A 26,996-nucleotide genomic window follows, 5' to 3' on the forward strand; every position below is an offset into this window, starting at 1 on the left:
CGACAGGGTGATGGACTTTCGTCCCTGCTGTTCAACATCGTGCCAGAAGGTGTCATGCGGAGAGCCGGGTTCAATAACCGGGGTACGATTTTTACAAGATCCAGCCAATTTGTTTTTTTTTTTAATTTCTTTATTAGTATCATTCCAAACATTACATTCATTATTTCTTATATCTAGGTGTTCTGTGTTATTAGACAACACTATCATCCTAATTTGGTAAAACAAATCTAAGATTTTATTAACATTTTGTTAATAACATATTACATTTCATTTGCCGTAGCAGTTCAGATTTATTACAGGTGAGTTGATTTCACCTGCTTATAAGAGAAAAAAAACGCTTTGAATATACTTAACCTAACTTAACCTAAACATATAACGCATTAATCGTGGCAATAGAAGATTGTAACGATTTTTGCCTGAAATTATTGATTATTTTATTTGACATTTGTTCCAATGTTTCAACATTGGATATTCTATGTAACTCATTGGTACTATACCAGGGACAGCCAATTTGTTTGCTTCGCGGATGATATGGTTATTGTCGGCAGAACATTTAGAAAGGTATCAGAACTGTACACCCGCCTGAAACGTGAAGCAATAAAAGTCAGCCTGGTGGTGAATGCGTCAAAAACAAAGTACATGCTGATAGGCGGAACCGAGCGCGACAGAGCCCGCATGGGAAGCAGTGTTACGATAGACGGGGATACCTTCGAGGTCGTTGATGAGTTCGTCTACCTTGGATCCTTGTTAACGGCTGATAACAAAGTTAGTCGTGAAATACGGAGACGCATCATCAGTAGAAGTCGCGCCTACTATGGGCTCCAGAAGAAGCTGCGGTCGAGAAGGATTCACCCCCGCAGCAAATGTACCATGTACCTAACGCTTATGAGACCGGTGGTCCTCTATGGACATGAAGCATGGACCATGCTGGAAGAGGATCTGCAAGCACTTGGAGTGTTCGAGCGAAGAGTGCTTAGGACGATCTTTGGCGGAGTGCAGGAGAACGGTGTGTGGCGGCGTTTCCAATTTTCCCGGGAAACGGGAAATAAAATTGTCATTTCCCGGGAATTCCAGGGATCCCGGGAAATTCTTATAACGTATAAACTGCTTATATGATGAATTTTTTCAAATAATTTATATTCTATGTATATTATATTTTAGCACATTGCATTTGTACGATTGTTTTTCTTTTTTTTTGTGAGTAATTTATTTACAGTATTGAACAAAACATTTGCCTTTTCGATTTTCCATACAAAATGGTCAATTTCAGAGTATTAAATCTGAGTCATTTATGGACCGATATGAATGAAATTTTTACAGTGCTTCAGAAATAACTTGAATTTCAGCATACATTTTTGAGTGATTTTTCCAGCCACGGGTTTAAAAGCAATAATGGTTTACCTGAAGTGATTTTTTTGACAATATTTTATAATTGACAGAACTAAGCAAATTGAAGAAATACCTTTATCTTCAGCAAAGTTGTAGATTTTGACGAGATGAACAATTTTTCTGAAATCAGTTTTTTGTAGAGCCATTGTATTTTCAGATAAACTGTTTTGAATTTTTCGACGAAAATTACTCTTTAGCAAAATCGTTATTACTTTCAAACTCGTGATTGGAAAAATCATTGAAAAATATATTTTGAAATTTAAGTTATGCCTTATGTCTTGTGAAAATTTAATTTAAATCGGTCCATGAACAACTGAGATCTAGCTTATCAAAGTTGACCATTTTGTATGGAAAATTGAAAAAGTTGCAAATGTTTTGTCCAATACTGTATGTTCCTTATAAAGAATGTTGGCTTTGTTTTTTGCTAGGCTTTATAACCATTATATGTAGAGGTTATTTTAACCCAATCGTATTAACTTATAATATTTGCAAACATTTAATACATCTTTTCAACACGTGAATAAAAAACATACAAATAGAAACCTTGAAAGCTTTATAACCCTTCTCAAATCATGAAATAGATTCGTCAAAAGTTTCTTTATATTGTATTGCAAACTTGTACTGCCAAGCAGTAGGCTGTGAAATAAGCCATGCAAAAATCACCTTCAAAATGTCAGTGAAATGCATCCCGATTTGTTCCCTTTTTTCGGTTGATTTTACCCAAAATTTTAATTCACAAATACGTCGCATCTCTAGTTGTTGTTTGAGAGGGACTTTAATCCGAAGGTCATTCGTCCCTAACATCTCTAGTGAGGACAATGTTTGATATGATATGAAAAGTAAATTATGCGATGTTTTTATTTGAAAATAAATGGTCAACTCTGTATTTAAATAGAATTTCACGGGAACTACAGAAATACGAATACGGGAATCCCGGGAAACAGAAAATAATTTCCCGGGAAACGGTACCGCGAAATGGTACACCGTGAAGTGCAATACCGAAAAATGTTATACAATCGCAAAAAAGCCCTGCAAATATGGTGTTCGCTTCGAATCCGGTTGGTACAAGAAGACGAGCTAAGTGGGCGGATTAGGCGAGCGTGGGACAGAACCGAGGATGGAGAAATGTGGCCACGAACCGAGTATTGTGGCGTGAAATTGTTGATTCATTGTTATCTGTTCAGATGTTAACGAATAAATAATAATATGTCCAGATCCACCGCGAAGATTTATTTCAGAGATTTTGGAAATGCTGGTTCAATCATAGCAGATTACTCTTTCTAGATCGTGTGCTATTCATATTTCCGGGATACAATTATACATTCTATTGATTTTCAAAATGTCCATTTTGCTCATTTCGTCGCGTTGACCCATTACATCGTCGGTATCCTGAAAATGAAAAATAATCACAAGCTGCTTGTCACTGTTTATCAATAGTCTAACTTACATGCAGGGCTATGATGGTCTTCTCCCCATTGATGCTGAACGCCGTCGAATCGTAATGCATCACGCTTCCGTAGTCGTATCCCGTACCAAAGTTACTCACAGTGTCCGCTTCATACAGCCGGAAATTGTGCTCCGATCCGGGTTGAATATTTTCCCAAACAATTTCCACGTAATCGTCCCGATTGTAGGTGTTCTGCATATGCCGAAAGCCCACGGCGTGAATCATTTCGTGCACGATAGTTCCCAACTGAAAGCACCCAGTGCCCAACCGATACGGTTGAAGGTTCAGGATCTGAGGTCCTCCAATACGTCCGACGTGAGCCGAACATCCCCAGTCCCACCCGTTGATTAGCACATAGTCGGTTTCTTGAGGTTCACGTTCCCGGAATCGGATGCAGGTCGCCTGTTCAATCCTTCGCATGCCCTCCCGAATGTACTCCAGCTGTTCAGCGGTATACCAAAATTCTTGAATTTCGTACACCACGGTGTTCATCGGCCATCGATATGATTTGTCCAACATTCCATTTCGACGAGACATGGCCAAGTATTGCTCCTCGGTGAGGATCATGTCCCCTTCGAACTGGCCGCTCAGCTCTTCGGCGAGCTCTCCGGGCTGAAGGTTTTGCAAGCGTGCAACTGAAATGGTGCGAGTTTAACAATACTGATTGTAATTGAGTGCGTTATAGAAGAATAGAATTTAAAGGTAGAAATCATTAAACACGGTACGTACTTACTATTTTTCGGAGTATTTTTTGATATGCGAAAATGTGGCGCTCCATAGCAGAACGCGGTGAGAAAAATCACCAGCATAGAAACCTTGCAAATTTGCCTTCGAAACATCCTTGTCGTTGTCCAATATCAGAACCGCGACCGAATCGGTAGCTGCTGTTGTTTGCTACTGGTTTTGATTATATTTCTGATGTCGTCGCTGTTGGCTGGTCAGTAGCCGATGAGAAGTTTGACAAATTTATTGCTTGCAGACGAACAGTGATCAGATTAAATTCGATTTCGCATGGCTTTTTGACTAGCGATTGCAATTATCCGGTGATAACGTTTTCGGACGAAATTCAAGATAAGGAGTCGCTCATAAATCACCGTGGACAAAATTTAGGCATGAGGACCTCCCTCGTAGACTTTCGTTCCTTATTCTTCTAATATTGGGACGAACATGGACTCTCGGCCCTCCAAGCACTAAATAGAAGCTTGATTTTTCCACTATTTTCTAAGATTTGGCCCAGTGAACTAAGTACTTCAATCATCAAAAGTAGATCGGAGTACCGTAAAACAGAATATCTTTGATAGTTTTTTTCGAAGAAAACATGAATATTTATGCATGCTGTTTCAAAGAATTTATACTTTTAAAACCGAACTGGAATCCTAACTATCGATTGCAGTTGATAAATTGCCAACAAATGTATTCTGAATGAATATATAATTTTTCATATAATCGAAAGTTGGTTTTCTGTTTTGGGGTAACTTTCTAGGTAACAATTTAAAGCTGCTCAAACGCTTTTATAACTAGTTCAATTCAGAATTTGTTTGAACAAAAGCTGTTTATAGCCTCCACACACTATTGTTCAGCTGTTAAATATCTAATCCTGACGATTTTATTCAGCCTTAAGCTTAATTGATGCTATATGGAAGGCTGAATAAAAGTCTAGCATGCGCTTATTCAAGTCCTTTTCAATAACGTCATTTCTATTCATAGAACAGATGGCAACCTTCGAAAGCTTAACAATCGCTTATTCATCCATTATTCAACAATAAACTAAAAATATGTAACAATATTTACAGGTTCATAGTTTTGGGTTTTATTATCGCTACTAACAATTTCAAACACGTATTGGAGACTTGTGCTGGAATTTTAAGACGAAGATAAGTAAATATGAAAATTGAGAATTGAACTGGGATTCAATGATTCATAACCACTTACCTTGACATTTGCTCCACATGAGGCTGTGTGGACATCATTGAAAGCATGGGAATAACTTATCCACTTGTCTGAATAAGGGCTTTGTTAAAGGTTGTATTGAGGCTGAAGAAGTAATACCCCTGCGAAACAATTAAGTTAGCTGTCATAAGTGTGTTTTGATTTTTGTTTTAAAGTCGATTCCTCGATAATCTTCAATGGTACTGCTGTTTAATTTTTGTCACTTGCATTGATAATGATAATGAATCTTTCGTTCAGTTAATCATAAAAGTGACGAAGAAATCTTCGTGATCAAGGTTTGAATTTTGTTGTTACCCAAGCTCATGGATGCCGAATTCAGGATTTTTTTTGACAAACGATAGGCCCGTGTGCGTTTAGCACGCTTGGTGATGTGGAGATTTATTGTTCGATGATTTCAATGATGCAATAAAGCAATGAGCATTAATTTCGTGTATGACCCAAACTTTGGTATGTACATTTTTGTTAACCTACGGCGGGACAACTTTTCGACAGTGGATGTTACTTTAAATTCTTTAATCCATGTCATTCAGGTTGGAGGTTTATTCAAACTCAGCAGAAATTTTCATTTTGCCTAAGAAATTTCTCCACGGCTTTCTCTAGGTATTTCTTCAGGGAATCATCCAGGAATGTATCCATGATTTTTGAAATGATTCACGATTTGAAAAAAAGCAAAATACATGATGATTTCCGGGTATTTCTACAGTTTTTTCCCAGCTCTCGAGATAAGTCGAAGAAGGAATTCGATGTTTTTCCAACAACTTCTTTAGGTATATCACCGTTAGGAATTCCTACGGGAATACATCGAGGGATTTAGAGTCGTTCAGAAATTCCTCCATAGACTCCTCTCAGAATATTTCCAAAATTTCCTCTTGTGGTATTCCACTAGGAACTTCTTTCGAAATTTTCCAAAAGATTAATTCTGAAACTTCTTCAGAGATTCCTCCAGTAATTCCTAATATTTTTTAATATTCCAGTAATTCCAACTTATTTTTTCATGGAACCTACTACAAATTTCTCCAACAATTTATTTTGCAATTTGCAAAATTTTATTAAAAAATAGGTATTTTATGATTTAGCAAGGGATTTCAAAGTCTTTCAGTGATTACTTCAGAAACTCTTTCAGAAATTTCTTCCAGAATAATTGCAAACATTTTTAAAGGATTTATTTTTTTAAGAACCGATGAGTAATCTTACTAACTCACATAGAAAAATGTGAGTTAGTAAGATTACTCATCGGTTCTTCACATCCGTATAAAAAAATAATAATTTTAGTGACCAATTTTGTAAAAAATAGTGAGTGACTTTTTGTTGTAATTAGTGAACAGGAAACAAGTCAATAAGGATTGCCCATTGCACGGTGACGTCATCAGAAAATCACTCTCTATCCCTCCTTCGGGAAATCCTAAAATAACGGTGCTAGTACCTGTCAAAGTTGACAGGTACTGGCACCATTGTTTTCAAGTTTTGTTAAAGAGCAAAAATGAGAGAGTTTTGCCGTGAAATGCCTAATACCTGAAGATATTTCTCGAGGAATTCCTCATAAAATACTCATAGAATCTCTTAAGCATAAATATATGAAGACATGAATGCACCCTTTTGGTGTAAAACGTCTCAACTAAACAAACAAACAAACAAACTAATATATGAGATCATTGAGTGGATACCGAATACAATCTCGATAATGAATTTCAAGGATTTCTGGTACAATGACTCACTTGAGTCGACAATTGTCACCTCTCGCCACTCGTAGAATAAGCCCAATTGTCGGGGGACGTGTCCCCTCCGCATGTAACGAGCATGCGGCCTCTCACAACAATTGGGTTAATTCTACGAGAGGCGTGAGGTGACAATTGTCGGTGACGTATAACGAGGTGACAATACTCGACTCGAGTAAAGTGACTCTCCATTTGATTTGCACGGTGTCACTTCACTTGAGTCGAGTATTGTCACCTCGCTATACGCACCGACAATTGTCACCTCACGCTACTCGTAGAATTAACCCAAAATGAACCGGGGGCTTTCGAATACGACATGCTCCACTGTTTCCTCCACACCAGCACAATTGGGGCACGCAGGAGATTCTGAGTGCCCGAACCTATGCAGGTACTGTCTATAGCAACCATGTCCTGACAGAAACTGCGTCAGGTGGAAGTTCACTTCCCCATGGCCTCTTCCATACCAATCTGGCACATTTGGTATTAGCCGATGGGTCCATCTACCCTTACCCAAGCAACCAAAAGTTCGTATTTTACTTTATACGGAAACTCAGAAGTTTATATTAGGTTCAAATCTAGTTTAGTTGAAACTTTCTTGCTGATTGACATGACAAAAGAAGTTTAAGTTAAACTATATTCTTATTAAAGTACAAGGAAGGTTCGTAAGAATCTTTGAAGTTCAAAATAAGTAACCTGTTTCAACCCCAAACAACTATGAAGTTCATAAAAAAATAAAATCGAACTTGTTTTGAACTACTTATCTAAAGTTCGTTTATAGTACTAACTTTTCTTTTAATCAGCATGAAAGTTCTGTTTAGCCTAAACGGAACTTTTATTTGACACCAAGGTACATGTAAAGTTTATGTCATAAACTAAAAATTGTCAATTAAAAGTAGTATTTACACTTGAAGATCAATTTGTAAGCTCCATTAATTACGGAAATAAATGGATTTTTCTAAAGCAATTAAGAAGAATGGCTTATTTTACTATCATCGTAAAAAGGTATTGGCCAAATGGGAAAAGGAAAACCAAGTGAATGCTCAGCCAGGTAATAATAAAAAATATAATTTCAATAAGTTTTATTTATAAATATTGGTTGATTTATAGAACAACAACAACCTACTTCATCAAAAGATGCTCCGATGGTTCCGACTCAGAGAGTTACAGAATTCCAAGAACCGACATATCTACAAGATGATAGCCTTGCAGACGAATATGATGAAATTGACGAATTCTCAGCAAGCGATGACGATTCTTTTGATGGTTCATATTCATCATTTCATAAAGATGATTATAGTGATACACTAGATCAAATGGATTTGAGTGAGTGCATTAGATATTGGGCTCTAAAAACTAATCAATCACATGAGTCTGTAAATTTGATAATGGAAATAATAAGGAGAAAAACAAATATGAAAAGACTACCACGATCTGCAAGAACTTTACTAAAAACAACGAGGAAAGCATTTTCTGAAATCGTTGAAATTGCTGGTGGACAGTTTTGGTACAAAGGTATCAAACAATGCCTAAGTGATTTTTTTCGGTAAGAATACATAGTTTTATTTTACTAGACACACATATGTATAACCTTATTTTTTACCCACAGATGCACAGATCAGTCTTTGAATATCTCGATAAACATAAATATTGACGGAATCCCTCTCTTCAAAAGCAGCAAATTGCAATTTTGGCCCATACTGTTTAACATTACAGAAATGCCGGAAATTGCTCCGATGACTATTGCTATTTTTCATGGTCAAACCAAACCTATGAGTCTTGATGATTTCCTGAATCAGTTCGTCGACGAGTTGATCGATGTGCTGAAGCATGGCATATCAATAAACGGCCACAAAATAATGGTTAAGCTAAGGTGCTTTATTTGTGACTCGCCAGCACGCGCGTTCCTTAAAGGTTTGTTTGAGTTTGTTTTAGTAATAGTCTTTTCAAATTAATGAAGAATCGATTTACAGGTGTTGCTAGTTTCAACTCAAAAAATGGTTGTCTGAAATGCGAAGGTGAAGGCGAATATTCACACGAATCCCGAACAGTAGTCTTCACGTCTATAAATAGTGCGAAACGAACAGATGAAAAGTTCAGGAAAAATGCATATAATCAACATCAAAAAGCTACTACTCCACTATTGAAAATACCTAACCTTAATATGATTGAAGATGTAATTGTGGGAGATCGTTTACACCTTATCGATTTGGGTGTTATGAAACGTTTACTCCTTGGATGGAGAGATGGAACCTTGGGCTATGATACGAAATTGTCATCTCAACAATCATCTAAAATTTCGCAAATGGTGGGTACTATACAGTTGCCTTCAGAAATTCATCGGAAGCTTCGTGGTTTGGATTATTTATCATATTGGAAGGGATCTGAATTCAGCAGCTTTTTACATTATGCCAGCATAGCTGTGCTCAAAGAGTTTCTTCCTACCGACAACTATAATCATTTCTTACTATTATTTTGCTCAATTACAATGTTGTCTTCGGATTATTACAAATCAAACTGGCACGTAGCCAAAAAGATGCTGGAAAAATTCGTGAGTGAATACATGGAACTCTATGGAGAGCAATTTTTGACTAGCAATGTGCACAATCTTCAACACATTGTCGATGAAGTCGAGCGTTTTGGACCATTATCGACAATAGCAGCCTATCCCTTCGAAAATGCTCTGCAGCGATTGAAACACCTTCTTCGAAGTGGGTGGAAGAGCCTAGAGCAAGTCGTCAACAGACTGTCTGAAATAAATTCCAAGGAATATTACACAACTACTAAATCGAAAACACAACAGCAAAATTATCCTTCTACTAGAATCTGCGGAGGTAAAAAAATAATTGACGTCAATGAAAATTGTTTTCTAAACTGTTCTGATAGAAACGGTTGGTTTCTGACCAATAAACATGAAATCGTGCGCTTCGAAGATGTTCATGAAAGTCCTAAGCTGCAAATCGATGGCAAAATCTTAACATCAAAAACTGATTTTTTCAATTATCCAATAGCCTCGTCTGTTTTGAATATCTATCTCGGTAATACCATTAAATTGTCAAGCTCGATTTCAAAGTTTAGTTGCAGTGATATCAAATGTAAACTAGTGACAGTCAAATACGGAGACTATCGCATATTCATTCCTCTGATTCATACATTGGTTAGGAGCAATAATTGATATAAGTTAGGTTGAATGGTTCGTATTAGAGGTACAGGAGAAAACAAATGTAATTTAGTCCATTTAGCTGCTCAGAACATGTGATATATCATATCAAAGAATGTACAACTAATTTGTTAAGAATAAAGAACGTTTAAAGAATGTTTATTGAATTATAAAAAAAATCCTTTGAATTCCACTTATTAACTTTATGATAAAAACTTACACACCTAATGATACCGACCTTTTACCAATCTTCGTATATGCAGTCTTCAGTGGTGTTAAAATCCATTCGTGGCTGCATGCTACTCACTCGAATCATCAGAGTCATTCAACTCGGATTGGATATCAGCATGATCCAATGCGTCCGATGAATCAATGGCCGAACCTGCAACCTCAGATTCAGGATCATCGCAACTGTAGTCACCTTCATCAGCCTGCTCGTTGATTGCATTCGAGTTCCCAGCATCAGGTTCCACTTTAACGACTTGTTCGCTAGCTTTCTTCTGTCTTCTTTGTCGAACGTGTCTCGTTCCTCGGCGGATACCTGTAGCGATCAAGCGTTTAAGGGAATTCTTTAACTTCTTCATGAAAAATTCCGCCAGCTTCCGTTGGGTGACTACTTCTGATTCATCGCTTCCAATTTGTTGGAATAGCCGTAGTACGTTGCGATTTGGCATTATGGCTACTTTTGGTCCTTTTCTGCTAGCCCCTGTCCAGGTGCATTGCGTTTGAAAATCTTTGCTAAACAGCATATCGAGTGCACATAGCATGCGGTTATCGGCACAGTCCCCGCTTACGTTCAACCGCAACCATTTCACCTATAATGATACAAATTGCAAGTAAACAAATGTTCATATTATTACTAGTAATCTAGTAGTATATTACCATATTCGATTTGAAACCATTGTCTTCAAGTTTCAGCTCCAAGTCATTGAGTTCTTGTTCTTGTTGGATGGGGTCAAATCTAAATGACGGTGGCTCTTCGGTATTTATTGAACGGGAGCTCAGCTTTCGGATAGCATCCAAGATGAACTCGTTTTGAGTGGCGATATCTGCTATTCGCTTCTCTAGCAGATCCATGCGGCGGTTTATTTGTTGCTGCAGATCAAGGATTTCATTTAAACACTTCTGAGGTGGATCTTCGGCTTCAACAATCCCATCCGGTGGATGAGCAGATTCGTATGTCACATACTGAATAGTTTCCACATTGTTTCCAGCGATTTCCTCGTAGCTAATGGGATGGCTTGTTTCAGGAGGGAGGATTTCGTATTCGATGGACTGGACGTTATCATCAGGAATTTCCGTATTTACAGAAGACTTTGTTGCTGTTTGAGGGATAACTTCATCTCGAACACTTCCTCTTACCTCAATAACGACTGACATCGGCGATTGTGTTGCTTGTGATTGGTTTGCAGAAACTGGTAGTTGTACGGATGGTGCTGTAACATTTCCTCTTGCTGCAACAGGATCGGGAACAGGTGGAAGGGCCGTGTTATCCAGCACAAGCATTTTTGTAAAAATGTCGGTATCACGATTGTTCACCTTTCTTTTACGTCGTTTCAGCTGGCCGACATCGGAAGATGATTCCCCGGACAATTCTTCCAGCAAACGTTTCGCCTCAAGCCAAGATGGAACAGGGTTTCTTTTTATGGTGCACTTGTATTTTAGCCACGACTTTTTCGGGCAACTGTTTTCATCCCGAATCAATTTTTCTTGTTCCGAAACAGTTTTTGCATTCGGCCAAAGCACAACACTTCCGTTCCTTGATATGCGGAGCCATTTATCTGGAACTACCGACAATTCCTTGCAGCCTCGAACGTTGGTCGTTTCAACAACGGCAAACGGCATTTCTGTAATCTGCGAAGGAATTGGTCAGCAAGTCTTTATTATTTTTAATATAAAACGACTTACCTTAGTTAAACTTTGTAAAATCAGTTGGAAAACAATCAATCGTTGCCTATTTGTGTTTTTCTAGCTTCCAACGCGAAAACTGTTATGAAAACAAGCACGAAATGTCAAATCAAGTTCTCAAAAGTTCCGCATGAACTTTATGTGAACTATTAAGTTCAGGTTGTCTTTTACATGAACTTTTTATTGAATTCGAAGTTCAGAAACAGTTTCTAACTGAGTATTCCAAAAGCAACCAAGATCTGCAAGACCGATTTTGTAAAATAACCACATAGAGTAAAATACTTTGTTTTTCCACACGTTCCATATGGAGACATGGTATGTGTTCTGGTTACAAAGAGGAGGACCCGAGATCGAGACTAGCGGTAAGCTTACTGAACAGCACTTAAATAGCATATTTTCAAACAAAACGAATGATACTGAATAAATAAAATCATTCTACTATGGGACAGTATAGATAATTAAAAAAATATATATAAAAACCAAAAATAAAGCCAATCATATCTTCATTTTGCACATTTTGCTTAAGCTATTTTTAAGCTGGATAGCATTCAGTTCAGCAGTATGAATGAACTTTCTGTGAACTTTGGAGGCATGCTATTAAAAGTTCAACTAAGTATTTCAAATGAACTTCAAGGTTCGGTTAATTACTTAAAAGTTGAGCTGAACAGCATTCTATTCATGATCGGTTGGTCAGCTGATTAAGCCAAAAATAACCCTTTTAAACGAACTCTTGGTTGCTTGGGTAGTGAAGTTATCCCATTCCTGCGTCCAACTTCTGAGCGTTTTAAGCGCTTTTGACCAAATTGGTCCTTCATGCCTTAGTATGGATAGCGCCACGCTTGCCAGTAGCTTGCTTTTGCTGGCAATTACAGCAAAGCTGTTAGACATCATCCTCGAAAGCACCACTATAGCCGTAGATGCTCTTTTACAGGTATATTCAACGTGGCTAGCGAAGCTAAGCTTGTCATCGATCTTTACCCCAAGATGCCTAAGGGATCGCTTGGACTCTATGGTGCGATCACCTACCGAGATAAGCGCCCGTTGCTCGGACTTGCGGTTGTTGACCACCACCACGGTTGTTGACCACCAGTCTTGTGACGAGGCAGTCCTAGTTTCCTAGACTTCATCCATTCCTCAACTATGGAGATAGAGAGCGCTGCTGTCAACTCTACTTCCTCCATCGATTCACCATAGACCACTAGGGTGATATCGTCAACGAAGCCAACAATCTTAACACCCGTCGGAAGAGGCAGCCTCAGTACGTCATCGTACATCGCATTCCATAATAGCGGTCCAAGGATTGAACCTTGAGGTACTCCCGCGGTAATTCGAACGCTTTTCTGCCCCTCCTCTGTGTCATACAGTAGAATCCTACCATCAAAATAGCTTTCTAGAAGCTTACACAACTGCACCGGTACCTTGAGACGGTGAAGCGCGTGTGCTATTACTTCCCAGCTTGCGCTGTTGATCGCATTCTTCACATCCAGAGTGACAACCGCGCAGTAACGGATGCCGCTCCTTTTATGCTCGATGGGGCTCTGCACAAAAATCTGTCTCTCTCTTTCCCTCCTTCATGAAATTAGTAAACAACAAGGCCAGTAAACGTCAAAATCTCGTGCAAAATCAAAACAATGCAGAGCCCCATTGCCACCTCAGCTGTCTGAACGATCGACTGGATAGCGTCCAGAGTAGATTTACCTTTCCTGAATCCAAACTGGTTGTTGGACAGGCCGTCCGTACTCTCCGTACTAGCCTGTTGAGAATCAACCTCTTCAATAACATGCCCGTCGTATCTTGTACACATATAGTTCTATACGCCGACGGGTCACCTGGTGGTTTCCCCGCCTTTGGCAGTAGCACCAATTTCTGTCGCTTCCATACATCCGGGAAGATTCCTTGATCCATGCATCGTGGTTCTGAACATGTCCAGATTCGCATTCACTGCCGCTTTTAACCCTCAAAGCCCCGGGACACACCTTTTATTTTCAACTAGTGGTCCCGGAAAACTTCGTGTTACCATCAAGTAGGCTGTTGGAAAACGCTTTTGATCGTCCCATATAAAATGACAGTTTCGATCGCGCTCGTTTTTTCAACTTTCCCGGTGAATATCCTGGGATTTTTATACACACAAACACGTCGGAACCCTTGACGAACAAAACTGAGAAAGAATCGTTCAAATCCGTTGACCCGTTCGTAAGCCATTTCGTGACATACAAACACCATTCCATTTTTATTTATATAGATTGACTGGTGCTCAGAAACAAATAGGTTTAACGAAATACGGTTTTCACTATAATCCATGGGATGAGCTAGACTTTCTGCGAGTGGGGTTTTTAAACCGGAAGTTCAGGTCTGGACATGTTTTTCAACCGGAAATATGTGTTCCCTAGTCACATTTTTTACAACTTTAACAGCGAAACCAATGGTTAACGAAAAGTTTTAGCCATTTTTAGACATTATGTAACGGACCAAGGCTAGAAAAACCCAATTGGTCTATTTTCTTGCATGGGCCGGAAACCGGAACCTGGTTCCGGAAGTACTTTCCGGGTAGGAGCCGGGGCCAAGGAACACATAAATTTGACCCGAAGCAACATATGCGGCTACTTAAACGTCATGAAATCAACACAGAGAGCCAATACAAGACATCAATTCTCAATATTGTCAATTTTACCATAATTATTAAAGGCTGGGTTGTAAGGTCACTTCCGGTGAACCAGGAGACAAATATGGATGAAGCTCAAAACTAGGCATGCGTTTGCTCAAACTTCATGAAATAGCCTCAGCGTTGCTGTAAGAACATGCTTCTTTCCTATATGGACACTTCGACCAGATTTTCAAACGTTGTCCGGATTCTGAGGTCACTTCCGATGAATCTGGAGACAAACATAAATCACAGGTAAAACTAGACATGTCTTTTCTATATGGACACTTCGACCAGATTTTCAAACGTTGTCCGGATTCTGAGGTCACTTCCGGTGAATCTGGAGACAAACATAAATCACAGGTAAAACTAGACATGTGACCGCTCAGACTTCATGAAATAAACCCAGCGTAGCTGTAAGAACATGCTTCTTGCATGTAAGGAAACTTCGACCAGATGATCAGACAATGGATGGAATTTGAGCTCACTTCTGGTGAATCAGAAACAAACATATATAATTGGCAAAACTACGCATGTGACCGCTCAAAGTTCATAAAATATCCTAAGCGTTGCTATAAGAACGTGTTTTTGTTTGTATTGATACTTCGGCCTGATATGGCCGGTTTCTGAGGTCACTTCCGGTGATTCAGGGAACAAACATGAATAATAGGTAAGACTAGAAATGCGACTACTAAAATTTCATGAAATAACCTCAACGTTCTTGTGAGAACATACTTCTTGCATCAATCGATATTTCGGCCAGATAACCAGAATATAAGCGGATTTTGAGGTCACTTCCTGCGAATCAGGAGAAAAACTTATATAATATGTAAGACCAGACGTGCGACGGCTCAAACTTCATGAAATAATCTCAGCGTAGCTGCTGAACATGCTTCTTGTCTTTATTGACTTTTTGTCAAGTTGGACAGGCAAAGACCGGATTCTGAGACCACTTCCAGTGAATCAGGAAACAAACATGGATGAAGCTCAAAACTAGGCTTGCGACTGCTCAGACTTTATGAAATAGCCTCAGCATTGCTGTAAGAACATGATCCTTGCCTGTAAGGACGCTTCGGCCAAAAGATCAGACAATGGCCGAATTCTGATGTCACTTTCGGTGAACCAGAAGACACACATGAATAAAGTATACAAAGAGGTGCTCGGCTATTCAAACTTCATGAAATCGTCTGAGCTCTGATTTACTGTTTGCAATTGTCAAAAACACATGTTGTAAGAATTTTGTACACCATTTTTCGATAAAAGAGAACCGCTTTTTTCGTATATGTTTCCTGATTCAGGTGTTGATACCGGTTCGATTCAAATTACGGACATGTTGTGACCGGCGGTTCTCCAAGTTGCTCTTTTCACTTCTGTGCTTCATTACGTTCGTTGAAAGACTGATTTGTTTTATTCATCGTCGTGACATTTATCTATCTCAAAGCCTCCTATGTTCTTTCTTTCTTAGGATCAATATACTATATTTCTAACTCTATCCTTCTCAACAGGACACTCTACTTTGTATGGGAAACATTTCACACGAAATGTTTCAATTTTTGCCATTCAAAAGTTCTCAATTTCGAGGCTCGTTTAAGTTAGCTTTTTCCATAAATATCTTTGAAAACTTATAATGCCCAACTACCTCAGATGTCTCTTTAGTGGTTTGACGATTTCAATTGATGATTTGACTGTTTCATTAATGATTATCAGGAGCTGTCCGGAATTCGAATCAAAGTGTCCGGAATATAAGGCAAAAGTGAGGAAGCGTCCGGAATAAGAATCATGAAAAGGCCACACATTTTGATTTATTTAAAATTATTAAAGTAGCGGAAGCGTATTCTTTACACACCATTCGAAAGTTAAGGGCATTCGACGCTCTATAACGCTTAGCAATCATGTAGAATGATTTATTTTGTATGCACTATGCTGGGTTATACTTCACTGAGGCCTTGAGAGTCTGTAATATGAATCAAAACGGTACATACAAGAAACATGTTCTTACAGAAACGATGGAAATAGTTCATGAAGTTTAAGCAGTCACATGTCCAGTTTTACTTTATTTCTGTTTGTCACTTGATTCATCGGAGGTCAACTCAGAATCTGATTATACAGGGTGATTACTAATTCCTGTCAGTAAAGTAAATGTTCGTAGATAAAAGATGTATGTATGAATTTTAATTTCCGGTGTACATCCTGTTTTGCACATCTATAAAGTTTGTTTTGACAAAGTAAAGATTAAATGTTTTTTTCATTTACCTTAGTTTTTATTCATATGTGTTGTTTTAAAGGCATTGCTTCTGGCACGCACGTTTTCCACAGATATGTATTTTTGACTGAACTTCGCTGAAAAAATTGCCTGATTGAAACAGCATGATACCACAATCTTTTAGACTTACTAGGGATTAGAATGAGACTGATTATGGAAAATTTTAGCGAAAAAAATATGTATTTTTTGGTTAAAATATATGCTTTTGAATAACGTGCGTGTTAACTGTAATGCTTCTGAAACAATGCTTGTGGCTAGAAATTGAGGTAAAAAAATTAATTTGTTTTCTATGTATAGCAAAGACAAATGTTATAGATGTCCTAAACTGGATATGCACTGGTAATTAAAATTCATTTAACCATTTTTGTTCTATGATTACTTATTTTACTGACAGGATATAGTAATCACCCTGTAGTCTGGTTATATTGCCGTAGTATCAATACATATCAAAGGCATGTTCTTACAGCAACGCTGATGATGTTTCATGAAGTTTGAATAGTCACATTTCTAGTTTTACCTTTTATTTATATTTGTTCCCTGAATCACCAGAAGTAACTTCATAAACCGGCCATTGCCTGTTCATCTGACCGCAGCTTCAATACGTAAAAAGCATGTTCTTAAAGCAACGCTGAGGTTATTTCATGATGTTTGAACGGTCGCATGCCATGTGACCTCAAAATCCAGTCACTGCACAGTATTTCGATCGGCCGAAATCGTGAACTTAATTCTGTAGCACCTTTAAACATAATTTTTTCGGAATGGTGTCTTCGGACGAAAATTTTCAAAAAATATAGCGCATATATTGACGGTAAATGTTAGTTTGCAACTTTGCCACGGGCGGCGCTGCGAAAATATTTTTTTTGAAATGACGATCTTAAAATATGATGTCTTCGGCAAAGTTGTAGATAATTCAAATACAAACAACTTTGCCAAAGACACCTAGTGTGTATTCAGCCGCATTTTCAAAATACGGGAGTATTTTATGAACGGCCCCCTAAAACTAGTTTTTCTCCGATATTTTGAAAATACGGAGTTTCCGGTAGCAACAATGTTCTACAAAATTATGTAAACAATCAAAATGAATCATTCTCTAGAAGACACTAGTCTTCTAAAGATCAAGCAAAAGCAGTTATAACTGTTTAAGTGCAAAAATCAGTCATTTTTGGGGTCCGTGTATTTGTTTGGGTGGCAGCTGGTGGCAGATGAAACCTAGTAGGATTCAAAATACATCATTAGTAGTTGTAAATGTCGATAGTGTCATTAGTATCCACGAGTATCCCTTTTACTTAGAAGAAGCTTCATCAATGACTCTTATTACCCTGTAGTACTTAGTTATATGATGGGTAGAGGGCTATGTGGCTCCAAACTTCTTCTTTTTCTTCTTCTTGACACATTCTTCATCATTACGCACAACCAATAGGTTCAAAATACATTTTTGAAGAAAGTTCTCAATCTCCTGAAATGACGCTTTACGAAATAACTCGCCCTACAACTATTTTTCACTTGAGATTTTTGCGTTTTTTCGTACATCCCAAGTAACCAAATACAGGTATGTTCCGTTTTTATCACGTTCCGATTTTGTCACGCTCCGATTTTGTCACGCTCCGATTTTGTCACGTTCCGATTTCGTCAACAAATTATTCCGTTTTTATCAATACAAAAAATATTTTTTTTTTCATTTTTTAAAATACTTCAAATATAAACTAAAAACTTATTTTTATGCTATTAAATGTTTTTCAATAGCCTCAGGGTTGAATTTTTGGCATTATGTTAGTGTTGATCACCTACGATCCATAATAGATGTCAAGTCATATACGATTCAATAAGGTTTGACTCCTTCCTATCCGCTAATCAATTAGAGTTTTCAAACTTAGCATGGGCGTTGGACGATATTGACGCATCTTTCAGCAGTCGAGAGTTGCTCTGGCCACGTCCTAGCCACCAGGCTTGACAGAAGTCTTCTGCGATACAAAAATGAAACGATTTCGATGTTTTAACACAGATCTTGAGGATTCAACACAGATCCTCAAACGTTTCGAGGGAGAGTGCAAAAAATACGAGGATTTTTTTCTGATACTCTTTTTCGCTTTTGGTACTATGCTCACATTTACTCACACTTTGAAAAAACTCTTGAGTGTCCCGCCCGAACAAAACAGCCCTCGCAGAGTTGTAATGGCACTCTTTTTTATGGAATTTTGCTCTGTTCTGCATCTTCCTCGCTCATTTTAGTTGCCTCTCTGTTTATAATTTTATCGCTCCCTCGCAAAGAGGCAAAAGCAGCACGCTATGTTAGAGTATGTCACCTGTTGATGTTGAGGAGTATTATCAAGCCTGCTAGCAACAACTGGAATTTGTGATACGTACTTAAGAGAGTTGTAGAGACCTCTCCTTTTTCTTATATAAAATGGCATAATAGAATTTTCGATGTGAATGTGATAGACATATATCAATGAGCATGTTCAGTTTATAAGGGATGTACCTGAGAATGAGTTCAAGATAGTTTTAGTAATGGAAAGGGACATGATCAAGTTCATTTTATTTTTGATTAGACTATCGACACAGACAAACAGACGTCACACTCTCATAGCTGTCCATCGACCAACTTTTTAACGATCGATTCGAATATATGGTAGGTGGTCATTCCACCACCCGTAGCGCTCGCGTCGTTTTTGTTCGTGTTTGACGTTTACACACTATCGCCTCCTGTTGGTCCATCGGCCAACTACAGTGATTTTAGCATTGAGCGTACATGTTTTCGCCACTATGATTTTGAGCACGATTTTTTCTAAGTGTAACGTCTGTTTCTCTATGCTATCGATCTCGTCATATTTGGTTCATTATCTATCATCTCTCAAACTTTATAACATTGCACAGATTATAGCAACAGCCATTGATTAGTTCCCGTTGCAAGAATAGGGAAAAAGTTCCAGCAAAACTTTACAATCTATTTAAATATTTGGAATCTCCATACAATAAAATTGCATCAAGAAAGAGGAAAAAGGACTGAAATGGGTGACAATTTGAGAAACTGGTAATAATGGATAGTCCCACGTCATGCACGTTTCTATCTCAAATTTATTTGGATCTTGATCTTTGAGCAAACACGTGCCTCTTCTTCACGTGGAGACCAAACGTTTAATTAAGAGCTTATACTAACTGCCATGCGCTTATTCATAAAACTTAACAAAAGAAATTCTAACCAAAAAGTTATAATTTGATTATGCTTGTTCTGGAGTTTGTACACTTTTGTGTTTTCGAAAAACATATTCAATATTGTTTTACTAAACAAAACGCTAGAACTTAGTTTTGTTTAGTGCCAGCCTATTCGTGATCTAACGCAGAGTTAAAAGGTGAAGGTAGCACTGTTCTAGAATGGCGATTAGTGCACCAAACTTTAGAAGAAAAACTACCACAATCATTTTACAGAATAGATTTTGACAATTCAAAACACAGGAAACCGTAAAAACTCATTTAAGCTTGCAAAACTCTTGCAACATAACCACACATTTAATCGCTAATCGGGTATCGAAAATGCAAAAAATGTACCTTGGCAAAAATAATCTCAGTTGACAACTGCGGAAGTGTTTATAAGAAAAGTAAGCTGAGAAAAAGGCTCTTCCTCAGTTGGGATGTAATACCATATATAAGGAGAAGAAGGGGCAGAAGGATGATGATAAAAAGAAGAAAGAGAAGTTGTTTCTTGTTCAATCTTTCTTACAAAAACAATGATCAGCTTGACCCACTTCCTTGTAGTTATTTTTACAAATATGACCTATCTCATGATACACAGCGCATTTATGCGATTATCGTTTTATTATTCCATATTTCATACATTTAAATTCTAATCAAGAAAACTAAAACTATTAATGATATATCGCATTAATTTTTCATATTGATTGATTAGAGTCTGCAAACCACCTTATTTACGAACTTATACGAATAAACAATCTTAATGCTAATCACTGCTCCCAAACATCAATACTGTCCACAATTATGATGAAATGTGTATTATTCTGGCAGAACCGCAATTTTATTTTAAAATTTATAAAATATTTTGTCTAAGAAAATTATTCCGTTTTTGTCAACTGAAAATTGCCGATCGTGTTGATAAAAACGGAACATACCTGTAGTACTTTAATTCGCTCTGCATGCTAGCATTATACAGCTGTCACGCTTAATTGGTCGAATAATAGCACTAAAAGACCAAAAAGATAAACTAGCAGGCTAGTGTTTACTACATGACACGTGCAAAAACGATGCGGTGAGTAGCAAATTAAGTGATGTATCAAATTCAAATCCAAAATCGGGCAAGTGCCTCAATACCAGATCATTTTGTAAATGAGTGTTGCAACCATAAGAACTGCGTTAACATTTAAACACTGATTTAATTCACAGAATAGTGATTCAATTATTTAATCTTTTCTTAGCAGAATATTTCACCAAATTTGCATAGCTTGCACTTACTATAGTGTCTATGTACGAAAAATAGCTAAAACTGCAAGCGAAAAATAGTTGTATGGTGAGTCATTTTGTAAAGACTAATTGAGAACTTTCTTCAAAAATGTATTTGGAACCTATTAGTTGTGCGTAATAATGAAGAATGTGTCAAGAAGAAGAAAAAGAAGAAGTTTGGAGCCACATAGCCCTCTACCCATCATATAACTAAGTACTACAGGGTAATAAGAGTCATTGATGAAACTTCCTCTAAGTAAAAGGGATACTCGTGGATACTAATGACACTATCGACATTTACAACTACTAATGATGTATTTTGAATCCTACTAGGTTTCATCTGCCACCAGCTGCCACCCAAACAAATACACGGACCCCAAAAATGACTGATTTTTGCACTTAAAAAGTTATAACTGCTTTTCCTTGATCTTTAGAAGACTAGTGTCTTCTAGAGAATGATTCATTTTGACTGTTTACATAATTTTGTAGAACATTGTTTCTACCGGAAACTTCGTATTATCGGAGAAAAACTAGTTTTAGGGGGTCGTTCATAAAATACTCCCGTATTTTGGAAATGCGGCTGAATACACACTAGGTATCTTTGGCAAAGTTGTTTGTATTTGAATTATCTACAACTTTGCCGAAGACATCATATTTTAAGATCGTCATTTTAAAAAAAATATTTTCGCAGCGCCGCCCGTGGCAAAGTTGCGAACTAACATTTACGGTCAATATATGCGCTATATTTTTAGAAAATTTTCGTCCGAAGACACCATTCCGAAAAAATCACGTTTAAAGGTGCTACAGAATTAAGTTCACGATTTCGGCCGATCGAAATACTGTGCACTGTCTGGTCATCTGGCCGAAGTGTTCATACAGGCAAGAAGCATGGTCTTACAGCAATGATGAGGTTCTAGCCTTAGTCCGATACATAATGTCTAAAAAGGACTAAAACCTATCGTTAAACATTGGTTTCGCTGTTAAAGTTGTAAAAAATATGACTAGGGAACACTTATTTTCGGTTGAAAAACATGTCCAGACCAGAACTTCCGGTTTGAAAACCCCACTCGCAGGAAGTTTAACTCATTCCATAGATCATAGTGAAAATCGTATTTCGTTAAACTTATTTGTTTCTGAGCACCAGTCAATTGAAAATAAAAGGTCTGTCCCGGGGCTTTGAGGGTTAAGGCAACATTTGGGATCTGGACCAAGATAGCGCAAAACCTACAAACACTTAGACCATCTTTGGCAGTTTATAGGAAAATGGTGTGAATCACAAGCTCACTCAACTCTACAGCGAACCCGGTATCCTGAAGGTGACTAGGGCTGGAAGGATACACTAGACACGACATGTTGTAAGATTTCTAAATAATAACAATACAACACAGATGAATAAAATTAAGTCAGCTGTATCATCTCATTTCAATGTATTCATTCACTAATTTTATTGCTAACAATATTTCAGAAGGCCCATCCCTCAATCACAGCAACGACTGAATCCACTCCCGGAAGGAGTACACCTTCGAGTAAACTCCGGGATACTTCGGCTCGGCGCACCCGTAGCCCCAGGAAACCACCCCAACCAAGTATCCGTTCATCACCACTGGACCGCCGGAGTCACCCTGGCAGGAATCCTTGCCGCCCTTCTCGACCTGGCCGGCACAGAACATCGATTCCGTCACGTTATTAAACTCGGCGTACAGCTGGGAACACTGTTCGTGGCTCACCAGCGGGATAGAAACCCCTTGCAGCCGATCCGAGAGCGACGAGTCGTACTGTGGATATTCGAAAGTTGGTTTGAGCTGAAGCTCTCAATTAAGTTGACGCTATTTACCAGAATCGATCCCCAACCGGAAACGAACACCTCCTTCGGCGCCGTGTAGAAGTACTCCGAATAGGCCATCCCGATCAGTGCGACCGATCTGCTGAAGAAGAGATGCCTCTCGAGCCGCAGCATGGCGACGTCGTTTGTCAGATAGTAATCGCTGAACTCCGGGTGGACTCGGTAGTCCAGAACATTCACCAGTTGGCCTCCGCGACCGTGATTGTTGGAGCCCGCCCGCACCGCGTATTTAGTTCCCCTGGAAAAAGGGAAGAGTTCATTCGTGAAATTTCGACCCTTTCAGAATGATTCTACCATGGGTTTTACGAAATTTTGGTGAACTGAAAAAATGGACTCTTTAAAAAATCTCCACGGAGCATCCTTAAAACGTCATTTCTCAGAGTTCTCACCAAACAAAAAGGTTATTGTAATATAATTAGCTACCATTTGGAGATTGAGCGCCCACGGTTTCTAACAAAGTGCAATTTTGGGACACCCTACTGTACAGTCGGAGAAATGGAATTCAGGGCCATAGCATTTGGGTTAAAAGGATTTCAGGTATAGGTATACTTACTCTTCTATGCAGTGGGCTGCAGTCAGAACTTTGTCGGCGCTCAAAATCGTTCCGCCGCAAATGTGCCGCTGGGACGATTTAGATTTGACCTGAACCGAAACCTGATAGGGAGCCTGTTCGATTCCAATTGGATGTCCTCCAACAATTTTAATACTGTCTTCATTTTCATTGTTTAGACCTAGTTTGAAACCTAGAAAAAAAAAATGAGTTCAGTTATATCGTTGAACCTGTCAGAAAACATACCTTCGGTTAGCACGAGGCCAACAATTGTGATCAACACTGTACTGCGGGTCATGATTACTATCCTAAGCGCTACGTTTTGAGAAACGGTGAGAACTAGACTTCGAAGTACCGGTTAACATCTGGGTTCGAGCTTATATACGAACTTCCAGCATCATTTGGTGATATCCAAGGCGCATCACGAAAGATAAAAAAAAAACATACAATTAATTATGCTGATGCATGTTTCAATGCCTCTCGACCTTAATTATTATCACCCGCCCTTGTCAATGACCCAGTTGTGGTAGGGACATGACAACGGACGATAAGACCGTGCATCAGATATCCCTCCACATGTGAAGAATGATAACGCGAAATGCAAGACCTGTCTCGTCGTGGAGAGCATCTCTTCCCGCTTTTGACAGGAAGGAATGTCGGGAATGCTTTTGTGGCGAATTGATATCTAATCTATAGATCTAGCTAAAACGATGTACGTTGTTTACGCTCAAGGTTGGGGTTTCCCAATCGGTAGACTGACGGTCTTGAGGTACTGTACACCGTTGGTGCCATCTAACATATCGTTACAATGTGTACTTGAGAAAGTGGTTGTGCTTTAAGCCCTCGAATCTAAGTATATTCAGTTGATAGCAAAATGTTTAAGCCGCCTAAGGTTAAGTTTCTTTTATCAACATTGCGCCCCAACTGGGACACAATAATTACTAAATAATTTATGAAAGAACAGCTGCGATTAATTGACTAGAGAAAGTGATGAAAGTTCTGAAGATAATCATTTTAAAGAACTCCTGAATGGTAAATGGAAAATTATGTATTAGAATGATAAGTTTCGCGGAAATAACATGATTTGTTTCCAAAGGTTTGAAGAATGAGTTTAACCTATAGAATGATAAATTTGTATCAACATTACAGTGCTAACGGAATATTTTCAACAAATTTCCATGGGAATTTCCATATAAACCTACATTGTCTTTGGGCCACCTTTAAATCACCACCGAAAAAGCTGAAAATTTCACAGAACGCTATTTTTATGGTAAGAAAGATATGGGAGATTGGATTTTATTTTTTTTTAATCCGTTCCGCCCTAATCCAAGGCTGTTGAATGCCATGAATATCACATGACTTTGGCAATTGAATTGTGATAATATTACCCCGTGAAAAAAGCCATCAGGAAATGTTCTTCCTTGGGACCTTTTCCGAATTATTGTCGATTCATAATATTTGCTCATACTTTTTCGCATGGATAGTTGCTATGAGAACTTCATTCTTTCAGTTTTTTTTTTTTAATTTCGACATTTAAGGCAAAGTAGGCCGTCATTGAAATTTGTACTCGTCGTTGATGATTGTTGGTAAATCATGTTACAATTTCGATTGATTGAAAATCTGTTGGTATTGCTCTGACGCATCTGAAAAAGTATCAGCATGCTCTCTGCATGTCAGCGCATATGGTGATACCTTTTCGAATCAATAAGAACTATGAGGACTGAGTTTTATTACTTTGATATTGCAAGCTGCGATGTCAACATGGCTGCCAAAACGAATGACGAACTACTTACAAGGGAAGGTCACGATGGTGTTACACGGGGTTTTCAACCGGACTTGTTTTGTTAGATTCTACATATCGAAATATGAAAAACTCCGAAGCCTTTCGGGTGATGGACCAGTGGTGTAGCCAGGAGGGGCTCTGAAAGGTGCAATTTTGTCCGTATATAATATTATTGAGGTAAGTGAAAATTTGACAAGAAGAATTTTTCCGGTATTTATTATGATGGTTGCGATTAGAACAAATGGTGTGTACATTAATGTATTTTTATAATGTATTTTTAATGACATAGGCGTAACCAGGATGGGTTCTTCTTGTCATACTTCGTCAATAAAACCACTTATTTTTGGTGTCAATTTTACGTTCACTTTATGGTATTCTCATTTCTTTCGTAGAAAACAAGCAATTTTTTCAGTAAAGCAAGGTGTTGGGAAAGGGATAGTTGAACAATGTAGAAGATGTGGGTATACGAACCGTACCTATAAGAAATGCTGCCAAAGAAAACTTCCGAGGTAAACCATGGGGCATTTTTTCAAGATTGCAAATGGGGAATTGGAAAATTGTGCAGCAATATGGCAACAATGAAAAAACTTTTTTCGAATTATTTCCTGTTTTTGCGATCATATTATGAAATTTATAACAAAATAAAGAAATTATTAGTATAACAAAATAAGAGACAGTTGTATAGGCAGAAAAAAACTGTAACAGATTGTCGGATTTGAGATATCTTACGTGCCAAGCAATTTAATTAAATTTGTCTTATGTTATCGATGGATAGCTCCTTACGTAATGCTTTTGAAAGAAACAGGTGATACGTTCGGGTGTTACCGTCGGTAAAAATATAAAATACCGTTGAAAAACACAAGAATAAACAAAATTTTACAAATCCCACACTTCCGTAACAGTTTTTTCTAGAACGTAACTAATTGTTCGCATCTTAAAACTAGTCCATACCTCTTCAGGGTACATTACTTACTTACTTATTTGGCTTTACATCAATTATCTTGATAAAGCCTCGCCAACAATATTACGCCAATTCGCTCGGTTCATGGCCGCTTCTCTCCATCCTCGACTGTGACTTATGCTCTCCAGGTCCTGGTGCACCTGGTCAATCCACCTAGCTCGCTGCGCCCCACGCCTTCTTGTTCCGACCGGATTCGTAGCGAACACCATCTTTACAGGGTTGTTGTCCGGCATTCTTGCAACATGCCCTACCCAGCGTATCCTTCCAGCTTTAGCTACCTTCACGATACTGGGTTCGCCGTAGAGTTGAGCGAGCTCGTGGTTCATCCTTCGCCGCCACACGCCGTTCTCCTGCATGCCGCCGAAGATCGTCCTTAGCACTCGGCGTTCGAAAACCCCAAGAGCTTGCAAGTCCTCCTCGAGCATAGTCCACGCCTCATGTCCATAGAGGACTACCGGTCTTATGAGCGTTTTATACATCGTGCATTTGGTGCGGGGGTGAATCTTTCTTGACCGCAGTTTCTTCTGGAGCCCATAGTAGGCACGACTTCCGCTGATGATGCGCCTTCATATTTCCCGACTAACATTGTTGTCAGCCGTCAACAAGGATCCGAGATAGACGAACTCGTCCACCATCTCGAATGTATCCCCGTCTATCGTAACACTGCTTCCTAGGCGGGCCCTGTCGCGCTCAGTTCCGCCAACCAGCATGTACTTTGTTTTCGACGCATTCACCATTAGCCCGACTATTGTTGCTTCGCGTTTCAGGCGGGTGAACAAATCTGCCACCGTTTCAAATTTTCTCTCAATAATATCCATGTCGTCCGCAAAGCAAACAAATTGTCCGGATCTCGTGAAAATCGTGCCTCGGCTGTTAAGTCCGGCTCTCCGCATAACACCTTCAAGCGCAATATTGAACAACAGGCACGAAAGTCCGT

The 26,996-nt window shown here is 38.6% G+C and overlaps 2 protein-coding genes across 3 annotated transcripts; both read right to left on the reverse strand.

The window, feature by feature from the left end:
• Positions 1–2,598: 2,598 nt before the first annotated feature.
• LOC5574949 (seminal metalloprotease 1) lies at positions 2,599–3,752 on the reverse strand. 2 transcript variants are annotated; one of them, XM_001655366.2, is made up of 3 exons: positions 3,570–3,752; positions 2,837–3,471; positions 2,599–2,778 (listed from the first exon to the last, which is right to left on the reverse strand). In XM_001655366.2, exons 1-3 carry the CDS (start codon positions 3,673–3,675, stop codon positions 2,686–2,688), a joined length of 834 nt encoding a protein of 277 aa, XP_001655416.2. In that variant the 5' UTR covers positions 3,676–3,752; the 3' UTR covers positions 2,599–2,685. The 2 variants fall into 2 exon arrangements, with proteins under 2 accessions (XP_001655416.2, XP_021708671.1); XM_021852979.1 differs by having other exon boundaries at positions 3,566–3,752.
• Positions 3,753–22,332: 18,580 nt separating this feature from the next.
• Positions 22,333–24,369, reverse strand: LOC5566922 (trypsin-2). Its single transcript, XM_021853949.1, has 4 exons — positions 23,562–24,369; positions 23,319–23,508; positions 22,757–23,003; positions 22,333–22,697 (listed from the first exon to the last, which is right to left on the reverse strand). Exons 1-4 carry the CDS (start codon positions 23,611–23,613, stop codon positions 22,404–22,406), a joined length of 783 nt encoding a protein of 260 aa, XP_021709641.1. The 5' UTR covers positions 23,614–24,369; the 3' UTR covers positions 22,333–22,403.
• Positions 24,370–26,996: the final 2,627 nt, after the last annotated feature.

Source organism: Aedes aegypti, chromosome 3 (genome assembly GCF_002204515.2).
Source record: "Aedes aegypti strain LVP_AGWG chromosome 3, AaegL5.0 Primary Assembly, whole genome shotgun sequence".
Classification (NCBI taxonomy): Eukaryota; Metazoa; Arthropoda; class Insecta; order Diptera; family Culicidae; genus Aedes; species Aedes aegypti.